The sequence below is a fragment of the Balaenoptera ricei genome, chromosome 12, assembly GCF_028023285.1.
Source record: "Balaenoptera ricei isolate mBalRic1 chromosome 12, mBalRic1.hap2, whole genome shotgun sequence".
Classification (NCBI taxonomy): Eukaryota; Metazoa; Chordata; class Mammalia; order Artiodactyla; family Balaenopteridae; genus Balaenoptera; species Balaenoptera ricei.
In genome coordinates this window covers 92217798-92242094 of record NC_082650.1, presented here as the reverse complement: position 1 = coordinate 92242094, position 24297 = coordinate 92217798, and the positions used below count along the sequence as shown (strand labels likewise).

The 24297-nt window shown below is 31.5% G+C and overlaps 1 protein-coding gene across 1 annotated transcript in view; it reads right to left on the bottom strand.

Moving 5' to 3' along the window:
* EYS (eyes shut homolog) overlaps window positions 1-24297 on the bottom strand; it is a 1726005-nt gene that overhangs the window by 1551468 nt on the left and 150240 nt on the right. The window contains exons 7-9 of the mRNA XM_059941649.1: window positions 24056-24195; window positions 14894-15060; window positions 1287-1547 (exon numbers count right to left, since the gene is read on the bottom strand). Of these exons, the coding sequence (XP_059797632.1) occupies window positions 1287-1547; window positions 14894-15060; window positions 24056-24195 (568 nt within the window). The remainder of the gene's footprint in view (window positions 1-1286; window positions 1548-14893; window positions 15061-24055; window positions 24196-24297) is intronic.

The following is a 24297-nucleotide window of genomic DNA, read 5'->3' as shown; positions in this document are numbered from 1 at the left end:
TGTATATATACATATATACACAAATAATTAAAATACCAAATTACATTTTATCTTAGTAATGGTATTAGAAGAGTTAAGTTTCATCCTTTATTCTATTTTATGTATAATTGCTGATTAACATTGTATTTTCACTGAATTCTCGAAGATACCCTATGTGATAAAAACAGATGAATATATATATATATGTTTTTTCTAAGTCAGATACAACTATTTCAACAGCACTAGCACATTTTATGCTACCTTATTTTTACTAAAAACATGTTTCAAATGTGAAATGTGAAGTAATGGGAACAACTTTTTAGCAAGCTTACCAGAATTTGTACACTGAAATATATTTTCATCCTTAAAAAGCTAATCTGGATGGCCATACGTTTATTCCAATAATATCATCACTTCCATTTTTAGAACTTATCTTTTTCAATTTCTGCCAAAAGCTTCAGCATATTACTTTAAATATAGAATAGGAATAATATTTTTTTCACTTTAAGATGGAAGTCCAAATAGCTTCTAGAGTTGGGTCTGCTTAATAAAATCGGATATCATACCGCATGAAACATTTTTTCATTATTTTACCTAAAGTTAGGTGTGATTTAAAAGTGACAGTTATGTTTTCTTCCTGTATTGTCTTTGTACTGATTTTTATAAGGCAATTATAATAAATAAGTTTTGAAATTATTATGAACATCACTTCAATGTAAGACCAAGCATAAAATCTCAAATAACATAAATTTGAATGCTTAATCTCTGATATTTTTGTATCAAAAGCTGCCTTTTTACTATGTAGCCACTGTGAATTTTGTCCTCTATGATTTTACAAAGAATATAGTATGGTTGTGATTTTATGTTTTTTTTTTTTTTAATCTTATTAATGTGAGGGCATTAAACTGACCTCAGAAATACTGAAACAAAATTTTGTTTTTAAACTAGGAAAAAATTGGCACTCAGTTTGCTTAGGCAGCCAAACAGTAGGTTGTAGGGGGTACTGAAGCTGTTTAGGCACTATTATTGTGAGGTTATGGTTGCCAATTTTCTCTTCAGACCTTTGACATGTACATTATATTCTTAGTGGTGCAGCCTGGCCTTAGCAGCCTCATTTGCATGAGCCAAAGCTGTGTAGTCAGCCATGTAATTGCCCAAAGAAGCAATCCTATTATTCCAAGGAAAGATATTTTTACTTTGCCAAATGAGAAAGCAAGCTACAATACTGATCATTAGACACATCTGAGATACGTTAAATAAATGCATTAAGCACCTTATCCACTAGACAATTTGATTTCAAGAAATATTTGCCTGTAAATCCTGGGACACATTTGCCAAAGAAATAGCCACTTAAATGTGTACCTGTTGCTCCATTTCTGCAGGGCGCAGATTTACAATCTTCAGTTTCTATTTCACACATGTGTCTTTCACATCTTTGCAGAGAGCTACAACTGCAGGTGTGCAAATGGGCCAGGCAGAGGCCTTGCACTGATGTGCTCTGGTTTCCTAAGCAGTCATCAACATTGAGTATACCGACTCTAAACACGTGACCAAGGAAACAGCTGCATCTGAAGAGCAAAAAACCCAATTAGTCATATAATTTAACAGGTTTAAATGTTTATCGCATATTTACTTAAATCCACAGGATGAGAACATATTAAAGAAGGTTGTGTGGTGTACTTTTAAAATATTCTTGTAGAAGGTGTCCATTCTTGGCAAAATTTAATTTTGGTTATTGTGCAGAATGATGCTTGAAAAGAACTTTGGCAACAAACAGATCTAGACTCAAATACGGGTCCTGCCACTTAACTGCTATGTGACCTGCTGAGGTGAAATGACGGTGCGTGTGTGTCAGGATTTTTGCGAAAATGTGCTGGAAAGTTCTCTAGTGTGAGTGCCTGAAAATTATGACAATTTTTGATAGTAGTATAAGTGCCTGGCATTAAGCTTTTGATTACCAAGGCATTCATTTCAAACACATTCATCTGAAATAAACACACTGCCAGCTACACGAGTACATAAAAAGCCAAGCCAAGCCACCGCCCCCCATGAACTTTCCCGTTTTAGAAAGCCCTGTTTGACCTTGATAAATAACCTTTTGTGGGGACCCTGCTTTTCCCTCCCTGCTCTTTAATTCCCACTTTTATGTTTTAAATTCACTAATAGAATGAACACTGAAACTACTAGGCACCCCACCCCGGACCCCAATAAAGGCAGAACCCCAGGTCTTCTCTGTCTCTTTACCTGAGCTGCGACCTTGCCGTGTGGCCCAGGAGTGTCATGTACCCTCCTCCACAAACTATGGTAATAAAACTTGTTTTGTCAAAGTTCTCTGATGGTTATTGCTGAGGTGGGTCTTACAATCATGATAAGACCCACAAGGGCCAGTCCGGTGGCCACATGGGCTCCAGTTGGGGAAATATCAGTGAGGGCTGCCACAGGTAGTGCAGGCCAGGTGAGGGCCCTGGGCATTCCTGGAAAATGGCATCATTATTGATAGGTTGCTCCATCATAAAACAAGTTTGAAATATTTCATCTCATGCCTAAAACTAATAGGATTTTAATTAATACTAGGTTCTATTGATAGTATTCATTCATTCACTCCTATATTCATTCCGTAAGTATATGTTTGCATCGTCTATGTGATTGGCATTGACCTAAATGAGTTAATGCTGATGTGAACAAATTTCTGGCTTTATCTCAAGGAAGGCATCCTCTGCTTACCCTAATATTTATGACTCTAATAGGTTTTATTGCAAATGCTTGAGTATCTCAGTTCTTTAGTTGCCTATAGTGTAAATTCTCTGAAGGCAGGAACAATAGCTGTCTTATTCCCTCTGAATTCTTATCACCAGTACATATGCTAGTATATACCAGTTCCTAGCACAGAGAGAGAACCCAAGAAAACTTGTTCAATGTGTAATGATTGAGTAAATAAATGAGGTGCTGGAAAGACACTCAGAATTTGCAGGGGGTGGGGAAGGTGATAAGTAGATTATTACAATATCTCTGAGGTTAGATTAAGTACAAATATTCTGGGAATTAGAGGAAATTAACCTATTTTACATGATAGGATGATGAGGCAGGTGGAAAGTTATGGTATATTGTGTGTGTGTGTGTGTATACCATTACACATAATGGATTATTCAAACTCAAATTTTCACTGAGTGCAATTATTCATTAAAGATATAGATGAAGGGCAATGCCAAGTATTTTTCAGATAATTCTTTAAAAGCTATATTGGAATTTTTAAATATCTATATTTCTTGAGTACATGAATGCAATTCATTGAGCCATTTTAAATTTTTTAAGTATAGATTTCAATGATTTTGAAAATCCTGATGAGACTCTAATAGCTTGCACACAAAATTAATTCCTACGGTAATTTCAATTTAGCCAATATTTTCTAGTAGTTTTGAATGTGGTTTTCTCTATTTCAAGATAATTGTGAAATATAGTCTGTTTCTTGTAAATTATTGAAAATATCTGTAGGTTTAATGGTGAGAGCCAGATTAGCTATCAACAAAAGAGGAATGTTTTCCTGAAGTTAGAGAGATACTGGTTTTTAACTTGTATTTTCTTCATTTCATATACACACATCTTTTGAGTACTTCAGTTATTTATTAAGTGTATTGAACAAATATTCTTGGGTCTTCTTTATATGCTAGGTATCACCTTAGGTAATGTGGATTATGAGATATCATTTTAATGATTATAACTTATATAATATACCACATTTATTCTTTTGGATATTGCATATATGTACATATAAGTCATAAGAAAAAGAAAGCATAAGATGAGAAAGATACCTAAAATATAGTGAAAATTTTTGGTCTAAGTTGTTTTGATTTTCAAATACCCCTTGCCAACTATTCAAAGGACACTTAAAATAATCATATAAACATGATAATGAGTTAAGAAGAGCAATGTCAAATCACTCTGTTATTATTAATGAAAATTAACCTACTGAACCTAAGTCATTACACTCATAAAAGTATATGATGGTAGGTGTTTGGAGCCAGCAAGAGTGTCAAAGTTCAGTTAATTCAAACCTTTCTTATTGTCACTGTAAAAAACTTGGCCATTTAATGCAGTTTGCCAAGGATCACTGAGATTGTTAATGGCAGGCAATATAGTGAATGCTTTGATATATTCAAAGCACTAGGCTTGTCTCTAATTTTTCTTCTCTAACTTATTTTATAAATGATTTTCTCTTTTTATATATAATTATAATAAATATATAAATTATATATATATAACTTTATAAATAATTTTTATTTATAAATAATTTTCTTATCTGTAAAATCATCAGTACTAGATCTACTTCATAGAGGAGGATTAAGTATATTAATTACTGGGCAGGTTACTCTGTCACCAGCTATATCAAATGTGCTTATGTTTACCTGAAATAAAGTTATAGAACACAATTACTCCCCTTCAATGCCCTCTCACATGCCACCCCCTATGACTTTGCAAAAAAAAAAAAAAAAAAAAATCTAGGTAAACTCTAAACAACTGTCACATGGCATATAAGTCTGTCTATATCATGTCTGGTTTAATCACATTTTATAGATTAATTATTAATAACGCTCATTCACTTTGAAAAGTATTTGTGTTGGGATGGTAAATTACATGAGGTCTTCATCATATAGTTTCCACCATGTTTTAATTTAATTAAATTAATAATAATTTGTATTATTTTCTTCCTAGTCTATTTCTCTTAACCTTTCAGAGTCAAATTGTTGTCTCTTTTAAACAATACAGAATTAGGTTTGTTTTAGTTCTATATTTCAGCTATTTTAATAGATGTTACAGTTACTGTGTGTGTGTGTGTGTGTGTGCAAATGTCTGTGTCTATAAAATCCTTTTATTTCCTGTTTTACTCTGTGAATTACATTTGGTTTCTTTGTTTTATTAGCTTCTGGTGTGATTTATATCTTATAATTTGTAATATTTGTCAGATTCTGATATTCTTTTAAATTTATGTAATCTACTTGGCCTCCTATTTCTTGGTTGAACAACTTCAGAGATTATCTACTGAAATATTGTAATAAAGATTAGAAAATTAGAATATTTATATATTTTTCCATTTAACTTTAGTTCATTATATCTTGTTTTATTATTCATTTTGCTTTTGTTTAAAATTTCAAATTAAACACTCAAATCTCCATTTGCTGTATTCCTCTTAAAAAAATAAGAAGATTGATACACCTACAGTTCATCCTAATGTGCCCTGTTTCTAAATTTGTTTGTTTGTTTTTTGGTATAATGAATGTAGTCATGATTTTGGGATTGTTTAACTTTATATCCACATTTAAATACACTCCACACTCATCTTTAATTCACTTCTGGAGGTTTTCCCTCCACCACTGGTAGGATTCTTGTGCTGAACAATAACCCTTCCTTCATAGGAAGGGTCAAAATATTAAGAGGAGACTGGAAGAAGTTGATTCCAACCCTCATGGATGACTTTGACGGGTTCAAGACTTCAGTGAAGGAAGGAATTGCAGATGTTGTAGAAACAGCAAGAGAACTGGAATTAGGAGTGGAGCCTGAAATGTGACTGAATTGCTGCAATCTCGTGATAAAACTTGAGAAGATGAAGAGTTGTTTCTTATGGATGGGAAGAGAAAGTGGTTTCTTGATATGGAAATTACTCCTGATGAAGATGCTGTAAAGATTGTTGATATTACAGCAAAGGATTTAGAATATTACATAAACGTAGTTGATAAAGCATGGTCAGGGTTTAAGAGGATAGACTCCAATTTTGAAAGAACTTCTATTGTGGGTAAAATGTTATCAAACTGCATTGCATGCTATGAAGAAATCAGTCCTGAAAGGAAAAGTCAATTGATGATGCAAAATTTATTGTTGTCTGATTTTTAGAAATTGCTGCAGACACCCCAGCCTTCAGGAACCACACTGCTCAGTCAGCAGCCATCAGCATGGAGGCAAGACTCTCCACCAGCAAAAAGATTCAGATTCACTAGTCTCAGATGATGGTAAGCAGTTTTTAGCAATAAAATGTATTTAAAATAAGGTGTGTACATTGTTTTTAGATATAATGCTATTGTACACTTAGATTTACAGTATAGTGTAAACATAACTTTTGTATGTACTTGGAAACCGAAAACTTCCTGTGACTCCCTATATTGCGATATTCACTTTATTGCAGTGGTCTGAAACTGAACTCAGCATATCTCTGAGGTGTGCCTATAGTAATTGTTTTTTAAATTATATAAATCTTTTTCTTAGATTTTTATTATGAGATCACCTTTTTGATGTAATCTAATTTAAACTGATTTAACAAAAAATTATATTGATAAAAATATAAAAGCAAAGGAAAATAACGAAAAAATGTCAGTAAAAATGACTTTAATCATAACATACTATACATGAAGGTGATTTCACGTAAACCCATGTATCTATATGTAAATTGCACAGAGTGGTAATTCTTCCAAAGTTCTTCCCTATTTCAACATAGGAGTTTTTGCTACAGTTGACAACAGCCAACTGTCCCCTTCAATTTTCTTATCTTCCCATGCTTGAGGAAATTGGATCTCTTATTTCTGGCCTTTCAATACAGCCCTTATACCCTTCAGTATTTAGTTACTATCTTTCCAAATTGATAGTCTAAACCAACTTAGAGCAATATTTTCTGTTTATAATATATTTCTGTCTGACTTATATTTCTGGTCTTTGTGGCGCCCTTTTTACTTCATATAATAGAATTTATAGGTATAACCTATCTACACATCTAATAATGTAAAAAATCAAGATGATGCTCTAAGTGTGATATGAGATGATATAAAAGGACACTAATTTGTAATTGAATGTATTTATGTATAAAAAATACATCTTTAGTAGAAATGACTGAAGCAGAAGATATATTGAAGTGGTTAGCTGTTTGCACCCAAAGGCAGAATTACTATGGGTGAGGCAATTATAATTGGAGACTGAGAATTGTAGTTTGGTATTAGAAATTCAAAGTAGGATGATATAATGTTCCAATGTGGTTAATGAATTTTAACAAATTCCTGAATAGAACATAATATTTTCTTGGTTAACATAAAAGTTTCATTCTTGGAAAATCCAATGATTATTAACATTTTGTAGAAATATTTTGTGTCAGTAAGTAAAATGAAGTTAAGATCTTGACTCAGATATTTATTGCAAGGTTTTATATACATACATAATGTAGGATGAAACTCTTGGAAATTGTAAAAAACATGGAACACCTTTTTTTGTTCAGGTGTTCACCAATCACCTGCTAAATGCCAGTTGTTGCAGCCAATTATACTGAATATTAGAATGACCCTAGAAATTTCCAAAATGTCCCCAGAACACAAGATCATTTCTTTGAATGATCATTGACATAAAATAAATTTCTCCAGTTTACTAAAGCACTCACCATTTTCACCTAATCATATACTAGTGTGTCAAGCATTTTGTCAACATTATTAATAATATGCATATACATGCTCATATATGTGTACATGGATACACAGTGCTAAAATAAATTGCTATTAAGTTGAAAGCTATTCAGTTACAAGTATATCAGTTTTGTAAAAAACTGTCAAGAAAATTACAGTGCTCCATATATATTATTTACAATTTTAAAATATTCTTATAATTTCATAGAATTTTTACTTTGAGAAAATAAATTGAGCTAATGGAAAACTTCATGAATGAGCTAATGGAATAACTCTATTATTAAATAAATTAAGTTGATTTATATTTAAATTTGAAAGAAGTGAATAATATGCATGAAAGGACCAAGAAACACATTAGGTGAAAGTCTGTATGTTGAAAATGTGGTCTCAGTATTAAATATTGTGATTTAATAGTTTTATTCACCATTTAGATTTTTAATAGAAAAATATTCTAGAAATAGAAGACATTAAATATATTACTCTATGTATTACTCTAAGTCCTAAGATTATGGTCCATATGTCTTATATACAGCAGATGCTCCATTAATATTGTTTTACTATGTAATCATAAAACGTATCTTAAAATTGGGTGAGGCTCAAGAGAAAGGTCATCTTAAAAGTTCTGAATAAATAACTTCAAAAAATTCATAGTCTTAGAAGATAATTTGAAAAGCAATGCAAAAAAGGTTAGACATATAAAAAGCTATCTAGATATTATGGACTAAAATAAAAATATGGCCCGGGTAGCACAGAATCATCTAGCATGCATAAAAACAGTTTTATTATTTGACATATGAAAAAAGCATGAAAAATCATAGAGCCTGAAGCTATAATATAGTCAAACTTTGACTGTATATGCTTAACACCATATTGCTTTGCTCCCAAAAGAGAAAAAAAAAAAAAAGATACCTGAGAGAGAATTATGTATACATTAGCTAAGTTTCAACCCATACTATAGTTGAAACTTAATTATACAAAAATGCTTCCTTTAATTAAGTTTATTATAATTAATTTTGGCATGCATATGGACAGTATAATAATATCTATTTTGGAATAGCTTAAATGAATTAAGTAATGTCCTCTATATCATTTTACTATAAAGCTTAAGGAAGCAAGGTGATCTCATTTTCCAGTGGACAATAAAGAGGAAAAAATATATCAGTGCATGTAAATGCAATAGTCAAAAGGATCCAGCCACTAGAGAAAAGGTGGTTTACTGCAGTGGTCCCCGACCTTTTTGGCACCAGGGACCAGTTTCGTGGAAGACAGTTTTTCCACGGACAGGGTGGTGGTGGCGGGAATGCTTCAGGCGGTAATGTGAGCAACGGTACAGGCAGTAATGCGAGCAATGATTGGGGCAGTAATGTGAGCAATGGGGAGCGGCAGATGAAGCTCTGCCCACTGTCCTGCCACTCACCTCCTGCTGTGCAGTCCAGTTCCTGCCAGGGGACCCCTGGTTTAGTGCTACCAAGACTAATCAAAACCAAAACTACATACATACATACATACATACACACATACACACAAGCAATAAGCCACTTTTATATATAGTCCAGTTTATTTTTCTTTTTCCAAAAGTAAAATGTAACACAAAAACTTTTGCAAAGTTTGCAGGTTAAACCAAAAATTAAAAATAAACAGAAAACAAGAAATTCATATCTTAATAAAAAGGCACTGATTTCAGGGCAGAAATTACAATAGTCTTAGAAATTAATAATCATAAGACTTCTTGGTTCAGAAATAACTTTTTAAAACACGAGTAAAATATATTTCTGTGACAAATTCACATAAATATATGTTTATACAAGCCTCCTGACTCTACAGACATAGGTCTTGAAACTATATCTGCTTTTATCATGGACTTTTATATTTTACACTTTGAAATAGGACTCTTGCTTATGACTGAAAAATAGTGGTTTTGGTTATACTTAGCATTACATGGACAATGTGAAACTCCTAAAATAGACTGTAGAGAAACAGGTTTAATTTAAGTTTCCAGAAAGAAAGCCATAAAATTCAGTGCTATAAAATAAACTGCTTGTGTCTTTAGAAAGTGAAAATAATAGTTATTTTAGTAGTTTAAAAAGATATTTGCTTTCTAAATGAAATGAAATGACCATGAGATGTGTTCTGAAGAGAATATTAATTTACCTATGGATGGTGCATTATTTGATCTCATTTCCACAACATTTTGCACAATGTTTTCTAATTAGGGAGTGCTCAATAAATGTTTGATGAGTGTATGAATGAATTGATTTCATTTTGTTATATGTCTGGTAGCAAGTAGGGATTGGTGACTTGCGCATAAACTTGAAGCTTCATACATGCGTTGGAGCCATGAACACTTCACAGTCTTTCCTGGTTTTCTGAAATTATGATCCCATACTTGGCAAAAACTATCTGGAAGTCCTGAGGGACAAAACTTTGATGGGATTTTTTTGTCCCCATTAAGTTTTTCCAAATTCCCAGAAAATATTTTTGAACATTTTAGGGCAAAAGTGTGGTCAGGCTCAAACCTGAGTTAAATATTTCATTTACATTATACACTTTAAGCTGTACTATTATGAAGTATATATCAATAGAAAAATATTTTTGCATGAATGATCAACCATCTGTTAACATTATTATTATTGTTGTTATTTTGTTGTTTTGCTAGTGTCATTCGTTTGAAAGAAATCCTTAATTTCTATTACAGTGTAATTGTTTGGCTTTATAAGTTGTACCTTGTGAGTTTAGTTTTATTTATTTTATTTTTTAAAATTTTTATTGGCATATAGTTGATTTATAATGTTGATTTATAATGTTGTGTTAGTTTCAGGTGTACAGCAAAGTGAATCAGTTGTACATATACATATATCCACTCTTTTTTTTTTTTTTTTAGATTCTTTTCCCATACAGGCCATTGCAGAGTATTGAGTAGAGTTCTCTGTGCTATACAGCAGGTTCTTATTAGTTATCTATTTATATATAGTAGTGTGTATATGTCAATCCCAACCTCCCAATTTATCCCTCCCCTACCATCCCCTCATAACCATAAGTTTGTTTTCTACATCCATGACTCTACTTCTGTTTTGTAAATAAGTTCACTTGTACCCTTTTTTTAGATTCCACATATAAGTGATAGCATATGATATTTGTCTTTCTGTTTCTGACTTACTTCACTCAGTATGACAATCTTTAAGTCCATCCATGTTGCTGCAAATGGCATTATTTTGTTCTTTTTAATGGCTGAGTAATATTCCACTGTATATATGTTCCACATCTTCTTTATCCATTCCTCTGTTGATGGACATTTAGGTTGCTTTCATGTCCTGGTTATTGTAAATAGTGCTGAAATGAACACTGGGGTGCATGTATCTTTTTGAATTATGGTTTTCTCTGGGTATATGCCTAGGAGTGATATTGCTGGGTCATATGGTAGGTTTTTTTTGTTTTTTAAGGAACTTCCATACTGTTCTCCATAGTGGCTGTACCAATTTACATTCCCACCAACAGTGTAGGAGGGTTCCCTTTCCTCCACACCCTCTCCAGAATTTATTGTTTGCAGATTTTTTGATGATAGCCATTCTGACCAGTGTGAGGTGATACTTCATTGTATCAATAGTGTAGTTTTAAAAGTTCTCCATTTCAAAAGCATGGAGATATTTTTCTACATTTCTTTCAGTTACATCATGATTTTTATTTTCCTTTTAACTTTAGGTCTCTGAACACATTCAGAATCTGATCCCAAATAAAGTATAAGGTTGCAATTCAGTTTCATCTGATAGTAAGCCATTTCCCCATTATGCTCTACTAAAGAACCCTGTGTATTCTCATTAAATTATGGCTAAACTTCTTATATATAAGGATCCCATACGTACATCCTTGTTCTCAGAGGTCTCTGTTGGCCCACTGTTGGTTTTTAAAATGACACCACATGGGGTTTGTAGTCTGGGTATATGAAATCCCACCCCATTACTCTTCCTTTGCAAAGATGATTAAGCTATTTATAAAATATTATTTTTGTATACAGCTTTTAGAACATGTTCATTAGTTTCTAAAATAACATACAGTGCTTTGATATAGCACTGAATGTGTGAATTAACTTGGGAAGAATTGGTATCTTGGCCAGTTTATGGCTTAATATCTAAGTCAAAGGGTTATATTTCAATGTGTTCAGCACATCTATTATTTTCTTTTTCTAACTGAGGTTAATAGAGTAATAGAGTTTTTTATAGATAACTTGAGCATCTTTTGCAAGTTAAATCTAAAATTTTGTATATCTTTTGCTATTATAATAAGTGATATACAATAATTTCTGGATATTATGACTGATATATAGGAATTAACATTATATTAATTATATATTAATTTTAATTTAATATGAATTTTATATGAAGTACTGCTATATGAAGTATTTACACTTGTCATCTTTGCTAGGTGCTAGTTTAGTATTAATTTATGGGACAATGTTAAGAAGTCATAAAATTATTGGTAATTTTAACTGCAAAAATTGTAAGACATTTTGCAAATAAAAGAAAAATTACCATAAACAGAGTGAAACACAGTCAGAAAAAATGCATTTATATTACAGAATAAAGGATTTTTTTTATAAATAAAAAATCCTGAAAAATAATTGTTTTATTAAACAAATATTTATTGATCTGTCATTTGTGACTCACTTCTTTACCATAGCATAATGTTTTCAAGGTTCGTTCATGTTGTGGCATGTATTAGTAATTCATTACTTTTTATTGCTGGGTAATATTCCATTTCATGAATGTAATGCATGTTATTTTCAATTATCATCACTTGATAAACATTTGGGTTGTTTTAACTTTTTGACTATTATGAATAAAACTTTACAAACTTTAATGTAGAAGTTTTTGTATAGAAATATATTTTCATTTTTTTGAGTATCTACTAGAAATGGAATTGCTGGGTTTTATGGAAATCTATAACTCCCCTTTTCAAAGTACCTGCATGCACCATTTTATATACCACCAGCAGCATATGAGGGTTCCAATTTCTCCAAATCCTCACCAACACCAGAATTTTCTATTAATCTTTCTTTTTGATCATGTTATTGATAATAGGGGGTATAAAGTATTATCTGTATTTTAATTTTAATTTCCATTATTTTGTCATTAAATAAGTTAGTTATGTTTGCCTGTCTCTTTTTAAATTTCTTATTAGTTTGAAGAAGTTCCATTGTATCTTCTTTTTTTCTTTTTGTTTTTGATTGTTTTTATCATGAAAGGGTGTTGGATTCTGTCAAATGCTTTTTTTCCTCTGCATCTATTGAAATATCATGTGTCTTCTTTTTCACCTTTATTAAATCGACATGACATATTACATTAATTGATTTTAGAAAGTTAAACCAACTTTGCACTTCTGTGATGAATCCCACGTGGTCATGGTGTATAATCTTTGTTATATGTTACTGGATCTGCTGCGTACAATTGTGTTGAGGGTTTTTGAGTTCAGATTAATTAGACATATTGGTCTGTAGTTTTTGATGTTTTTGGTTTTGTTATCAATGTAACACTGGCCTCATAGAATGAGTTGAGAAATGCTCCCTCATTTATTTTTAGAAGAGTTAATAATTTCTATTATTTCTGCTTTACATGTTTCAAGTATTGCCCAGTGAAGCTATTTAGTCCTGGATATTTTATAGTGTGCATCTTTTGTTTGCTCATTGAATTAATAATTCAAACTTTTCACTTAAAAAAACCATCTGTTTAGATTTTCTGTTTCTTCTGGAGTCAGTTTCAGTAGTTTATGTTTTTCTAGGAATGTCTCCATTTCTTCATAGTTACCTAGATTTTTGGATATACAGCTGTTCATTATGTTTCCTTATAATCTTTTTTCTTTCTGTAATTTCAGTAATAATGCTCTCTTTATCATTAATTTTAGTAATTTGATTCTTCTCTCTGTCTTAGTATAGATAAGGATTATTCATTTTGTTAATCATTTCAATGGATAGACGTTGGTTTTGTTGATATTCTCTCTTCTTTATCTATACTCTATTTAATTCATTTCACTCTACAGTTTATGATTTCCTTCCTTTCTACATTTTCCATCATGTTAAATTAGAAGTTTAGGATATTGATTGAGATTGTCCTTGTTTAATACAGCTATAATTTTTATTCTAACCACTGTATCACCTACATCACATGGGTTTTGACATGTTGTGTCTTCATTTTAATTAATCTCAATTGGTTTTCTTATTTCCATTATGATTTATTTTTGATTAATTGACTTATATGGATTGTGTTAATTTCCATGTTTTTGTGAATTTATCAAATTGCTTATTGTTTTTGATTTCTAATCTAATTTCAGGGTCGTCAGAAAACATACTTTTTAAAAATTTCAATATTTTTAAATATATTACAGCTTGTATTAATATATGATCTATCTTGGAAAATGTTCCATGTGTATTTAAGCATAATGTTATTCTGCTGCTGTTGACTGGAGTGTTTATCTACTCATTCTACTTGATTTATAATGTCATTCCAATGTTCTGTAGACTTGATGTTCTCCTGCCAACTATTGTGTCCACCACTGAAAGTGCAGAAATGGAGTCTTCAGCTATCCTTGTTGAACTGGCTATTTCTCCCTTCAATTCAGTCAGTTTTTATTTCATGCATTTTTGGTCTCTGTTGTTAGGTGTATATGTTTATAATTGCTACATATTCTGATGGGTTGACTCTTTTATCATTATAAAATATTGTTCCTTTTCTCCAGTGAACTTCTTTTCTTTTAGAGTCTATTGTTTTGATATTAATATAGAAATTCCAGCTTTCTATGGTTGTTGTTTGAACAATATATAATTTCTCAACATTTTACTTTCAATCTGTTTGTACATTTAAATGTAGAGTATGTCTCCTATAGACAGTATACACTTGTATATATCTAGAAATTATCTTGCCTGAAAAATCTCTCCTTTTTATTGGATTTTTAATCCACTTTATTGTAATGTTATTATTGATATAGTTGGAATTATGTCTGCTATTTCCTTTTGTTTTGCAGACATTTTGTGTCTTTTTTTAAACCTCTATTCTTCTGATACCACTTTCTTTTGTATTAAGACAATATTTTTGAGGGCAAAATTTTAATACCTGTAATGCTATTTTACTGTACTGTTTTAGTTATTTTCTTAATAGTTGCTCTGCAGATTACCGTATACATCGTAACATATCAGAATCTGTCACAAATTTAATCTCCCACAGATACTAACTTAATTTTAATGTGACAAAATTATTTCTATATAAGCCTATTCTTTATCAGCCTCATTTTTGTTATATTGTTATTTAAAATATATAATAGACATAACATAACATATAATAACTATATATGTATATGTCTGATGCATGAATACCATTTTAAACAAAAATAAATATTATTAAATATTATTAAATATTTCAATCATGGCTTATCAGTACAATTATAATATTTTGATAAATAGGTGATATTTTTTGTTGAAATGATGAATAAAATACCTGGATATATTAATTTCCTCTTCATAAATAGCTTCTTGTTGACACCTACTTTCTTCATAGTCAGCTGCGTTTTCCAGACACATTTTGCAAAACCATGTGGAAGTACATAGGCACCAATATCCCTTATCATCTTCTTTAATCAACCAACTACATCCATTTACACATATCTATAAAAAATAAGAAACAAGAATTTTGTAAATGTCCATTATATACTAAAATATTAATTATTTCTGTTTGAATTTCTTATTTTCACTATGTATTAAATTCATGTGTTCTTTTAGCAAGGATGAAAATAATTCACTTTTGATTTATATTAAAATTGTTCCCAACAGTCAAATTCATTTCATTCTCAAATTATAACAGTAATACATAAATTGTAAAAAGTTAAATAGATTGATATCCACTATAAAATTGTTGAATTTTTTTAAGCTTTTATTTAAGTCAAATGTTTATACACATTGCTAAAATGTTAACTGTTATAGTGGAAATAGGATTATATTGAGAACCAGATCCATGGAAAACCTGTTTCCTTTATCACTAATTAGCTTTTTCTCCTTGAGTGAGGTATTTGGATCTGCCTTTGAACTGACTGTAACATTTTATTGCATCCCTATGAAAAATTAATTAAGTAAAATTTTAACACTTTATTTTATATTTGCATGGAAGTCATAATTATACCTATTCTTAAAAAAAATTATCACTTTAACTATTTTTAGAGATCTTACACAGATATGCCCAATAGATTTACGTGAAAGAATTAGGCAAACTTTGTCATCAGAGAAGTGCACGTCTTATGGAAAGCTTAAACTCAGGCATATCTTTTCTTAGCTCTCAGAAGAGAATTCAAAACACAATAGAACTTTGATAACTTTAAAAAAATTTTCCTCTGAATATTTCCATGTTTTCTTTATGGTTTTGTTTTTTTTTTTTTTTTGCTTTTTTTAACTCCATTAACTTATTTCCTATCAGTAGCAACACAATTAGGAATTTGGTTTTGCAGTGTGATCCTTTAATGACAAATTAATTATTTATAGAGATCTAGTCTCTGTTGGGTAAGCATTAGATGATAATCTGTTTTTCCATTTTTCTATTTGGAGCTCAAGTCAATTAAGAATTCTAAATCCACTAGGAAGGAGAACAGGTCTTTGACGTGGACAGATGAGGTTTTTTTTCAAATGCTATTTACTCTTAATCAATGACTAAAGTATTATAATTGAATTTACATGTTTTTTCTATGTGTTTGTACTTCAGAAAATCCTTATCCCTCACTGAGTGCCTAATCATTCCTACATACAGAGTATATTTGCTGTAAAGTTTCTTAAATTAAAGGAAAATTGTTATAATTGGCTTACAAAGTTAAATAAGCTCTTACATATAAAACACCAGATATTAGCATTTAATGACACTATTTTATTATTCTCTCTCTACGTATATATCTATGTGTACATTATATGTATGTATGTATATATGTAATATATGTTTATATACATCTGTACATACATATATATTCATATTATTAATTTTATTTTCTGAAATTTGTGATTGTGTTGCATTTTATCCTCAATTACTTTAATGTATATTCTTATAAAAACGAGGATATACTCTTTCATTACTTCAGTAATATTATCAAAGTTAAGAAATTAACTTTGATTTTAATACTATATTTTATAACCAGTAAATTTTATTCAAATTTTGCCAATTCTTCTAATAAACTATATAAAAATACAATACGTAAATTCTTCACTTTCAACACAACTAGCAAATACAACACACTAAAACTTCAATCACTCATAAGTAACATATACATAAACACCAGTAATTAATGGTTGTGTTTTTTCTCCTTGTTTGTCTGTACTGTCTTGTAGAGATTGTATCGGAAAATTTGGATTTATATTTAAATTTTCCATTATCTCCTTCCATTATCCCATTTACCTTGGAAGTCCTCTTAGTTGATTTGCTTTAATTCTAAAAGCAATATAATTTAATTAGTCTTATTCTAAAATCTAATTCGGCTTGTGTTCTGTACACATACACACAATATGTCTTCTTGATTTCTTGGTATAAGTTTTTTTAATTTGTGAGGTATTAGTATTATTGTACTTTAGCATGCACAGTCCTGTTAAACAGTATGTGCAGTCTGCTTGTAGAGAGGAAATTATATGGGTTTTCAAATAAGTAGATGAGACACAGGCTGCACTGTCCAGTGTGGCCCCTCAGGAGATAGCCACTTTGTGTGGTTATCTGCTTCCTGTCACTCAGACTCTAACCCTGTGTCTGTTACTGCAGCTCTGACACTCACTGCCCCACCTGTAGCAGCTGCCCCATCTTTCCTGTTTGGTTGTTTTTCTTGTTTCCTGGTCTTGTCAAGAGTATACAGATCGATCCATTTGGCCCATGAAAACTGTGTAAAAGAGCAATGCTTCCCAGGTACTGGGTAAATACAGAGATTTTGTTTGTTTGTTTGCATGTTTTCAATATAGTCTGGGATGATTCAATAAACACAAGGAAAAAAATTAGATATTACCAGCTAATCACACTCAGAGCTTAGAATCTGTGAGGCTTCATGTATGCTTAATTTTTGATTTCTACTGAAAAACACAAAAAACTGCATAATTTGCTATTTTATGCTAGAGAGAAAAATGTCATACACTAAAGAATCATTGTATTTTTAGTTATTAGAAATCTAGGTCACTAATACACAAAAAAATCATGACAAAACAATGTTTTAACAACAAAGAATAATAGTGCAGTATTCAGACTATGGCAAACTAGTATTTCCTATAATTATATGCCTTCCTTTTTGGTTTATTTTCAAAATAATTTATTACTAGGATTTAAGAAAAACTGAAAGAACCAAATGAATACGTGTCTAATGGGTTTTCCTTAAACTATGCACCAAAAACCACACTATCCTTTGTCTAAAAATTGTGATATGAACACTTAAATTGCATTTAAAGTTTTGTTAAATGCTTTCATCATATGCTGATGGTGGTGAACTCTTTACTGCAATTATATACTGTATCTAAAAACCATTAAGTAGTTGCTGGCACTAAGAAATATTCAACTTGATATTTCAGCAGAGTTTCTTATCTATTCATAGTCTAGTCTTCTACTAGAGTTTTAGTTTTCTATAATTAAATTTAGAGATAAGAAGAGATCTCTCAGAAAAACTTATAAGACAGTAAATTATATCGGTGGATACTTACTGAGTTGAATCAACCTTGCACATCTAGGGGAAAGATTTTTTGGTTTTTCAATATAGAAAATCAAGGAATCTACTTAAAAGGAGTCCATTAACCCTCTGAAATTTTATGAAAAACAGTGTGCTTGTGTGTGCATAAGCTATCGTGAGGGAACTATTTCCAGCTTTCATCAGATTTTCAATGAGCATTTTGAGCAAAAAAAAGGTTGAGATCTACTCATGTATGCCTATGATTAGAGTAAAACCTATAACTACAAATATAAATTACCCTGGAAAACTCAGTGGTTATACATAATACTACATATAATAAAAGTTACATTAGCAATTATAATTATATTATGATATTTGTAATTAATAATTATATTATAATGAATTATTAACTTGTGTCATTGTACAAAATGCCATCATTAAAAAATACACAAAAATGGAATGATATTTTATTTTATTCTTAATATTAAAAATGTTTATTTGAGGCAGAAATGTAATAAAATTTTAAAGCTAGGCTGTGGATGATCTTTCCTTTACAAGGAGAATAGAGGGAAAACAAAACTTCCAGAACTTCTTTTTCTGGAAATTCATTACTACTGATGCATATATATTACAGAATATTACTACAAAAAATTAACTTCTGCTGGATAGAAGCTACGTGTATAATATTTACAACATACTTTTGAAAAATGTTTTGCATATGCAAGTAAACAACTTTATTTAAATTTGCTATCATTTCATGGAATATCTTGTATGTTTCTATAAATTATTTTGTCATTTCCACATTATATTAGTAAAGTCACTCAGCAAAGGGATCTAATAGGGAGAAACTCTAAGGCCTAATATGTGACAAATATTTTACCATTTTTTGGCCCTTGGTAACTAAATAGATATGCAAAGAGAGTTCAGGGATAGGAGTGAGTGACTTTTCTTTATCATAATATGCAGAAACCTGGATTCTTAGAAAAGTATTAATCAAGTAAAAATTGCACTGGACAAAGTTAAACAGGCCATCTGTATATCTTCTTTGGAGAAATGTCTATTTAGGTCTTCTGCCCATTTTTGGATTGGGTTGTTTGTTTTTTTGTTATTGAGCTGCATGAGCTGCTTGTAAATCTTGGAGATTAAACCTTTGTCAGTTGCTTTATTTGCAAATATTTTCTCCCATTCTGAGGGTTCTCTTTTGGTCTTGTTTATGGTTTCCTTTGTTGTGCAAAAGCTTTTAAGTTTCATTAGGTCCCATTTGTTTATTTGTGTTTTTATTTCCATTTCTCTAGGAGCTGGGTCAGAAAGGATCTTGCTGCGATTTATATCATAGAGTGTTCTGCCTATGTTTTCCTCTAAGAGTTTGATAGTGTCTGGCTTTACACTTAGGTCTTTAATCCATTTTGAGTTTATTTTTGTGTATGGTATCAGGGAGTGTTCTAATTTCATACTTTTACATGTACCTGTCCAATTTTCCCAGCACCACTTATTGAAGAGACTGTCTTTTCTCCACTGTATATGCTTGCCTCCTTTATCAAAGATAAGGTGACCATATGTGCGTGGGTTTATCTCTGGGCTTTCTATCCTGTTCCATTGATCTATATTTCTGTTTTTGTGCCAGTACCAATCATTAGAGAAATGCAAATCAAAACTACAATGAGGTATCATCTCACGCTGGTCAGAATGGCCATCATCAAAAAATTTACAAACAATAAATGCTGGAGAGGGTATGGAGAAAAGAGAACACTCTTGCACTGTTGGTGGAAATGTAAATTGATACAGCCACTATGGATAACAGTATGGAGGTTCCTTAAAAAACTACAAATAGAACTACCATACGACCCAGCAATCCCACTACTGGGCATATACCCTGAGAAAACCATAATTCAAAAAGAGTCATGTACCAAAATGTTCATTGCAGCTCTATTTACAATAGCCAGGACATGGAAGCAACCTAAGTGTCCCTCATCGGATGAATGGATAAAGAAGATGTGGCACATATATACAATGGAATATTACTCAGCCATAAAAAGAAGTGAAATGGAGGTATTTGTAATGAGGTGGATGGAGTTAGAGTCTGTCATACAGAGTGAAGTAAGTCAGAAAGAGAAAAACAAATACAGTATGTTAACACATATATATGGAATCTAAGGAAAAAAAAAAACAAACAGGTCATGAAGAACCTAGTGGCAAGATGGGAATAAAGACACAGACCTACTAAAGAATGGACTTGAGGATATGGGGAGGGGGAGGGGTGAGATGTGACAGGGTGAGAGAGTGTCATGGACATAGATCCACTACCAAATGTAAAATAGATAGCTAGTGGGAAGCAGGCACATAGCACAGGGAGATCAGCTCGGTGCTTTGTGACCACCTAGAGGGGTGGGATAGGGAGGGTGGGAGGGAGGGAGATGCAAGAGGGAAGAGATATGGGAACATATGTATATGTATAACTGATTCACTTTGTTTTAAAGCAGAAACTAACACACCATTGTAAAGCAATTATACTTCAATAAAGATGTTAAAAAAAAAAAAAAAGTTAAACAGGCAAGAAAGACTTTATTCATGACCATTGCAATAGGAGAGAGATGGAACTCAACTCTGCTGAGACAATACACATGTGTGTTTTTAAGTTCTAGCATGAGCTAATGGAACAGTACTGGAGAAAATTAGGTAAGAGACTGACGAACAAGATGTGTGGTGTACACTGAGTTATTCCTGAGTTTGCAAGTGGTTTGCTCTGTGAGTAGGCTAGGCCTTCTGTGTTTGCTAATTGTGTCCTTAACAGAATTGTTTGGTGATCTTTTGGAGGGTCAACAGTGAACAAACACAACATTCTGCAAGGATCCAATTAAAATAGCCTCATTATCAAAGCTCAGGACCCTAGACTGCAAACAGTACCCTGCTCTGAGACCACTGGATTATCTTCTCTCCTACTATGACAGTAACATAGGTACATACAGGTACATTTTAGGAATTTGTTGATTATGTATTCCAATTGGATCTAAAGAGACGAAATCTCTCTCTGTCAACATCACTTCCTCTGGGGAATCTGTAAGAGTATGTTTAGGTCCTGTAACATCATTATCCAGATGACGTAAATGAGTGATGATTTCAGATGATCACATCAGTCTGCATTCCATGAACAGAATATTACTTGAGTCACTTTTCAAAGTCTTGTGAACACTTTTGTTGGCCCTGAGCTGGGACCAGCTTCTCTGACAAGTTCTAGAGATGTGACACTGCACAGATGCCTGATAGGTTTTCTGGGGTCCTCCTGGTGTCTCTGGCCTTAACACAAACAATCCCCCCTTCCTGTTGTAAGTCATGGGAATCTCTCTAATTGTTATAATTTCTCAATGACAACCTGCAATTGCAATGACCACTCTGGGGGAATTTTGCCATGGACAACATTGTTCACTTGATAGATGCATTAGAACAAAAAGAGAAAAGGTCTCGGGAGCTGTGTCTCCCATGTCTAATAGAGAGATTACTGTTTAATGCACAAGAATGTGTCAGGTCTTAGTTGCAGCATGCAGGATCTTCATTGAGGCATGCAAGATCTTTAGTTGTGGTGTGGAATCTTCATTGCAGCATGTGGACTTCTCTCTAGTTGTGGCATGTGGGTTCCAGGGCGCATGGGCTCTGTAGTTTGCGGCACGTGGGCTCTCTTGTTGAGGTGCGCGAGCTCAGTAGTTGTGGTGTGTGGGATTATTTGCCCCATGGAATGTGGGATTTTAGTTCCCTGACCAGGGATTGAACCCAGGCCCCCTGCATTGGAAGGTAGATTCTTTATCACTTGACCAACAGGGAAGTCCTGAAGATAGTTAACTTTTAACCATCATGATTGTATATCTCTCTGAAACTAGCTTTCCTTCACTTCTTCTTTTTTGCTGTTTCTTCTTTTTTTTTTCCTTAGGAAAAATTTAAATTAATTGATCATAAATAATTTTCTATAATTATATGTACATTCTAGGACTATTGTTCACACAGTCAAAAATACAAGGAGAAGAAAATGTTTAACTGTGTTATATTTGTGTTTTCCCTTTGCCAAAAATTTAACAAAGCAGAAAAAGTGTACCTGTGTGTGCAGGTAATTTAATTAGTTTTTTAGATGAAAAGAGCACTAGGCCCATAGAGTTCTGACATGAACTCAGAAGTCTTGATTTTTTTAAATATGTGAACACAGAGGTTTATTTATATTAAAAAAAAATCTTATGTAATTTCCCAATAACTAAAAGACTCCTCAGGCAAATTAGAACAATTTAATTTAACTTTTTAAAAAGTGGTCTATTATTGTTTCCTCAGATTGTTTATAATTATAAAAATATGAAGTTGACATAATTGAAATTGTATTTATTTTTTTGAAATTTTAATAATGAATATAATTTAAACTGTTAAATCTAATTCATTTTCACTGACTCTACCACACTGATGTACTGGAGTATTTTATTGATGATACTGCAAATTATAAGAACTTAACACGATATTGTAAATTGCAATTTCCAAATCTTTGGAAGACCTTACACTGATACTAAATTGAATTAATAAATTATCTTTGGATACCTTAATAATTTTTAAGTAAGAAAAATAAACAAATATTGATCTCTAAATAGAGTTTTAAATTACCGTGTTTCTTATAGAATGGAAATTAAAATGTGCATGTCATTAAGTGATGTATATTTATGTGTATATAGGTATATTTATGTTTATTTTGCCTAACAAAAAAGTTGATAAAGTGATATAAAATGTGTTCTCATGAAAAAATAAAATAGCTAAAAGTTATTGGATTGCTCTCTCTGTGTTTTCTATTAAGTCTAAAAAAGCAAACGTTAATTACTTTATTTAAAGTTGGTAATTATTTTAAAAGAATACAGAGAAATAGAAATATGTATATAAGATAATATGTGATTTGCTTGTTTCCTAAAACAGTTACTTAATTATTTAAATTAATATAATATATATTGTTTTTTAATATGCTGATAAAGTCAAATGTTTCTTAAAGATAAAAACTTAAATCATCTATGTGCATAGTTGTGTATCTGTACTTAGCTAAATACATATGTGAAAAAGTACATTAAGCTTAATACATATGTTCATGAATTTTAAAAACATAATGAAAGATATATTTGAGAGCATACATGAAATTAAAAGTTCTGAAGAATTTGAAGTCTGTTTGCCTGTATTTGTAATGCCTCTCTAGATGGTTGTATTTTATGTACAAAAAGATTTGCATTATTTTTTATAAAGTTGGCTCAATATTAATGTATTCATGCATAATGAAAAGAGCTTACAAATCTTTATTGAAAATTTTGTATGAATGATACACCAAACAGAAAATTAAAATTTGTTTTTTGTTTCTATAAAATGACCAAATTAGGTTGTGTCCAGACAAGAGAGGTTAACTCTCTAAACTTTTTGGAAAACTCCTTAATCATTTTGACAAGTTCCTTATCTACTTAAAATTAAAATTCTAAAATTTTTGTTTCTTGTTGTGTTCTTTGGAAATATCTATTTTGTACACGGTAGAGGTAAGATGGGGAAAAAAAGGGCCATTCTTTGTATCTTTGCCTTAGGTCCCACAGTTGTTAGTGGTAAGACTGACCAGAGACTAGAAATCTTCCAGAGATTTAACTACATTCCAAAGACAAAGGTAGTTCTTTACGATCTTTAAACAAAAAAGTGGCATTATCACATCTGTGTTTGACTGGCTTTAAATCAGTCTGTAAGTTATAACATAAATAGAAGACAGAAGACTAGGAATAAAGTGATTCTTAAAACTCTTTACTACCTCTCTATATTATAAATATAAGAAGTAAAAATATTTCCAAGTACATTGTTGAGAATTTGTTTATGAAGTTATATTTAAGCTATGGACATCTCGAACATTGAATTTGCAATCTTCACATTTCTAGCATTTTTCAAATTATATCAGACAATTATGAGTTAAAGAGACAATAAGAAGCTACTACAGAAATGTACCTCACCTTCCTTGTTCCTTCACGTAGGAACCAACACACGTGACCAAGGTCTTCGGATCGGTTCAGACTGACAGCACCTTCCGTCCAGCTGCAAGCGAGAAAGAAGTAGCCACCAGTAACCACTTCACGATTTTCACCTTCAGATCCTTACAAACAAAGAGATGAAACATTAAATAACCTTTCACACACTTGAATTCACATTGAATTGTTAAAGGCAGTTGTCACATTACTTGATAAATGCAATTTGA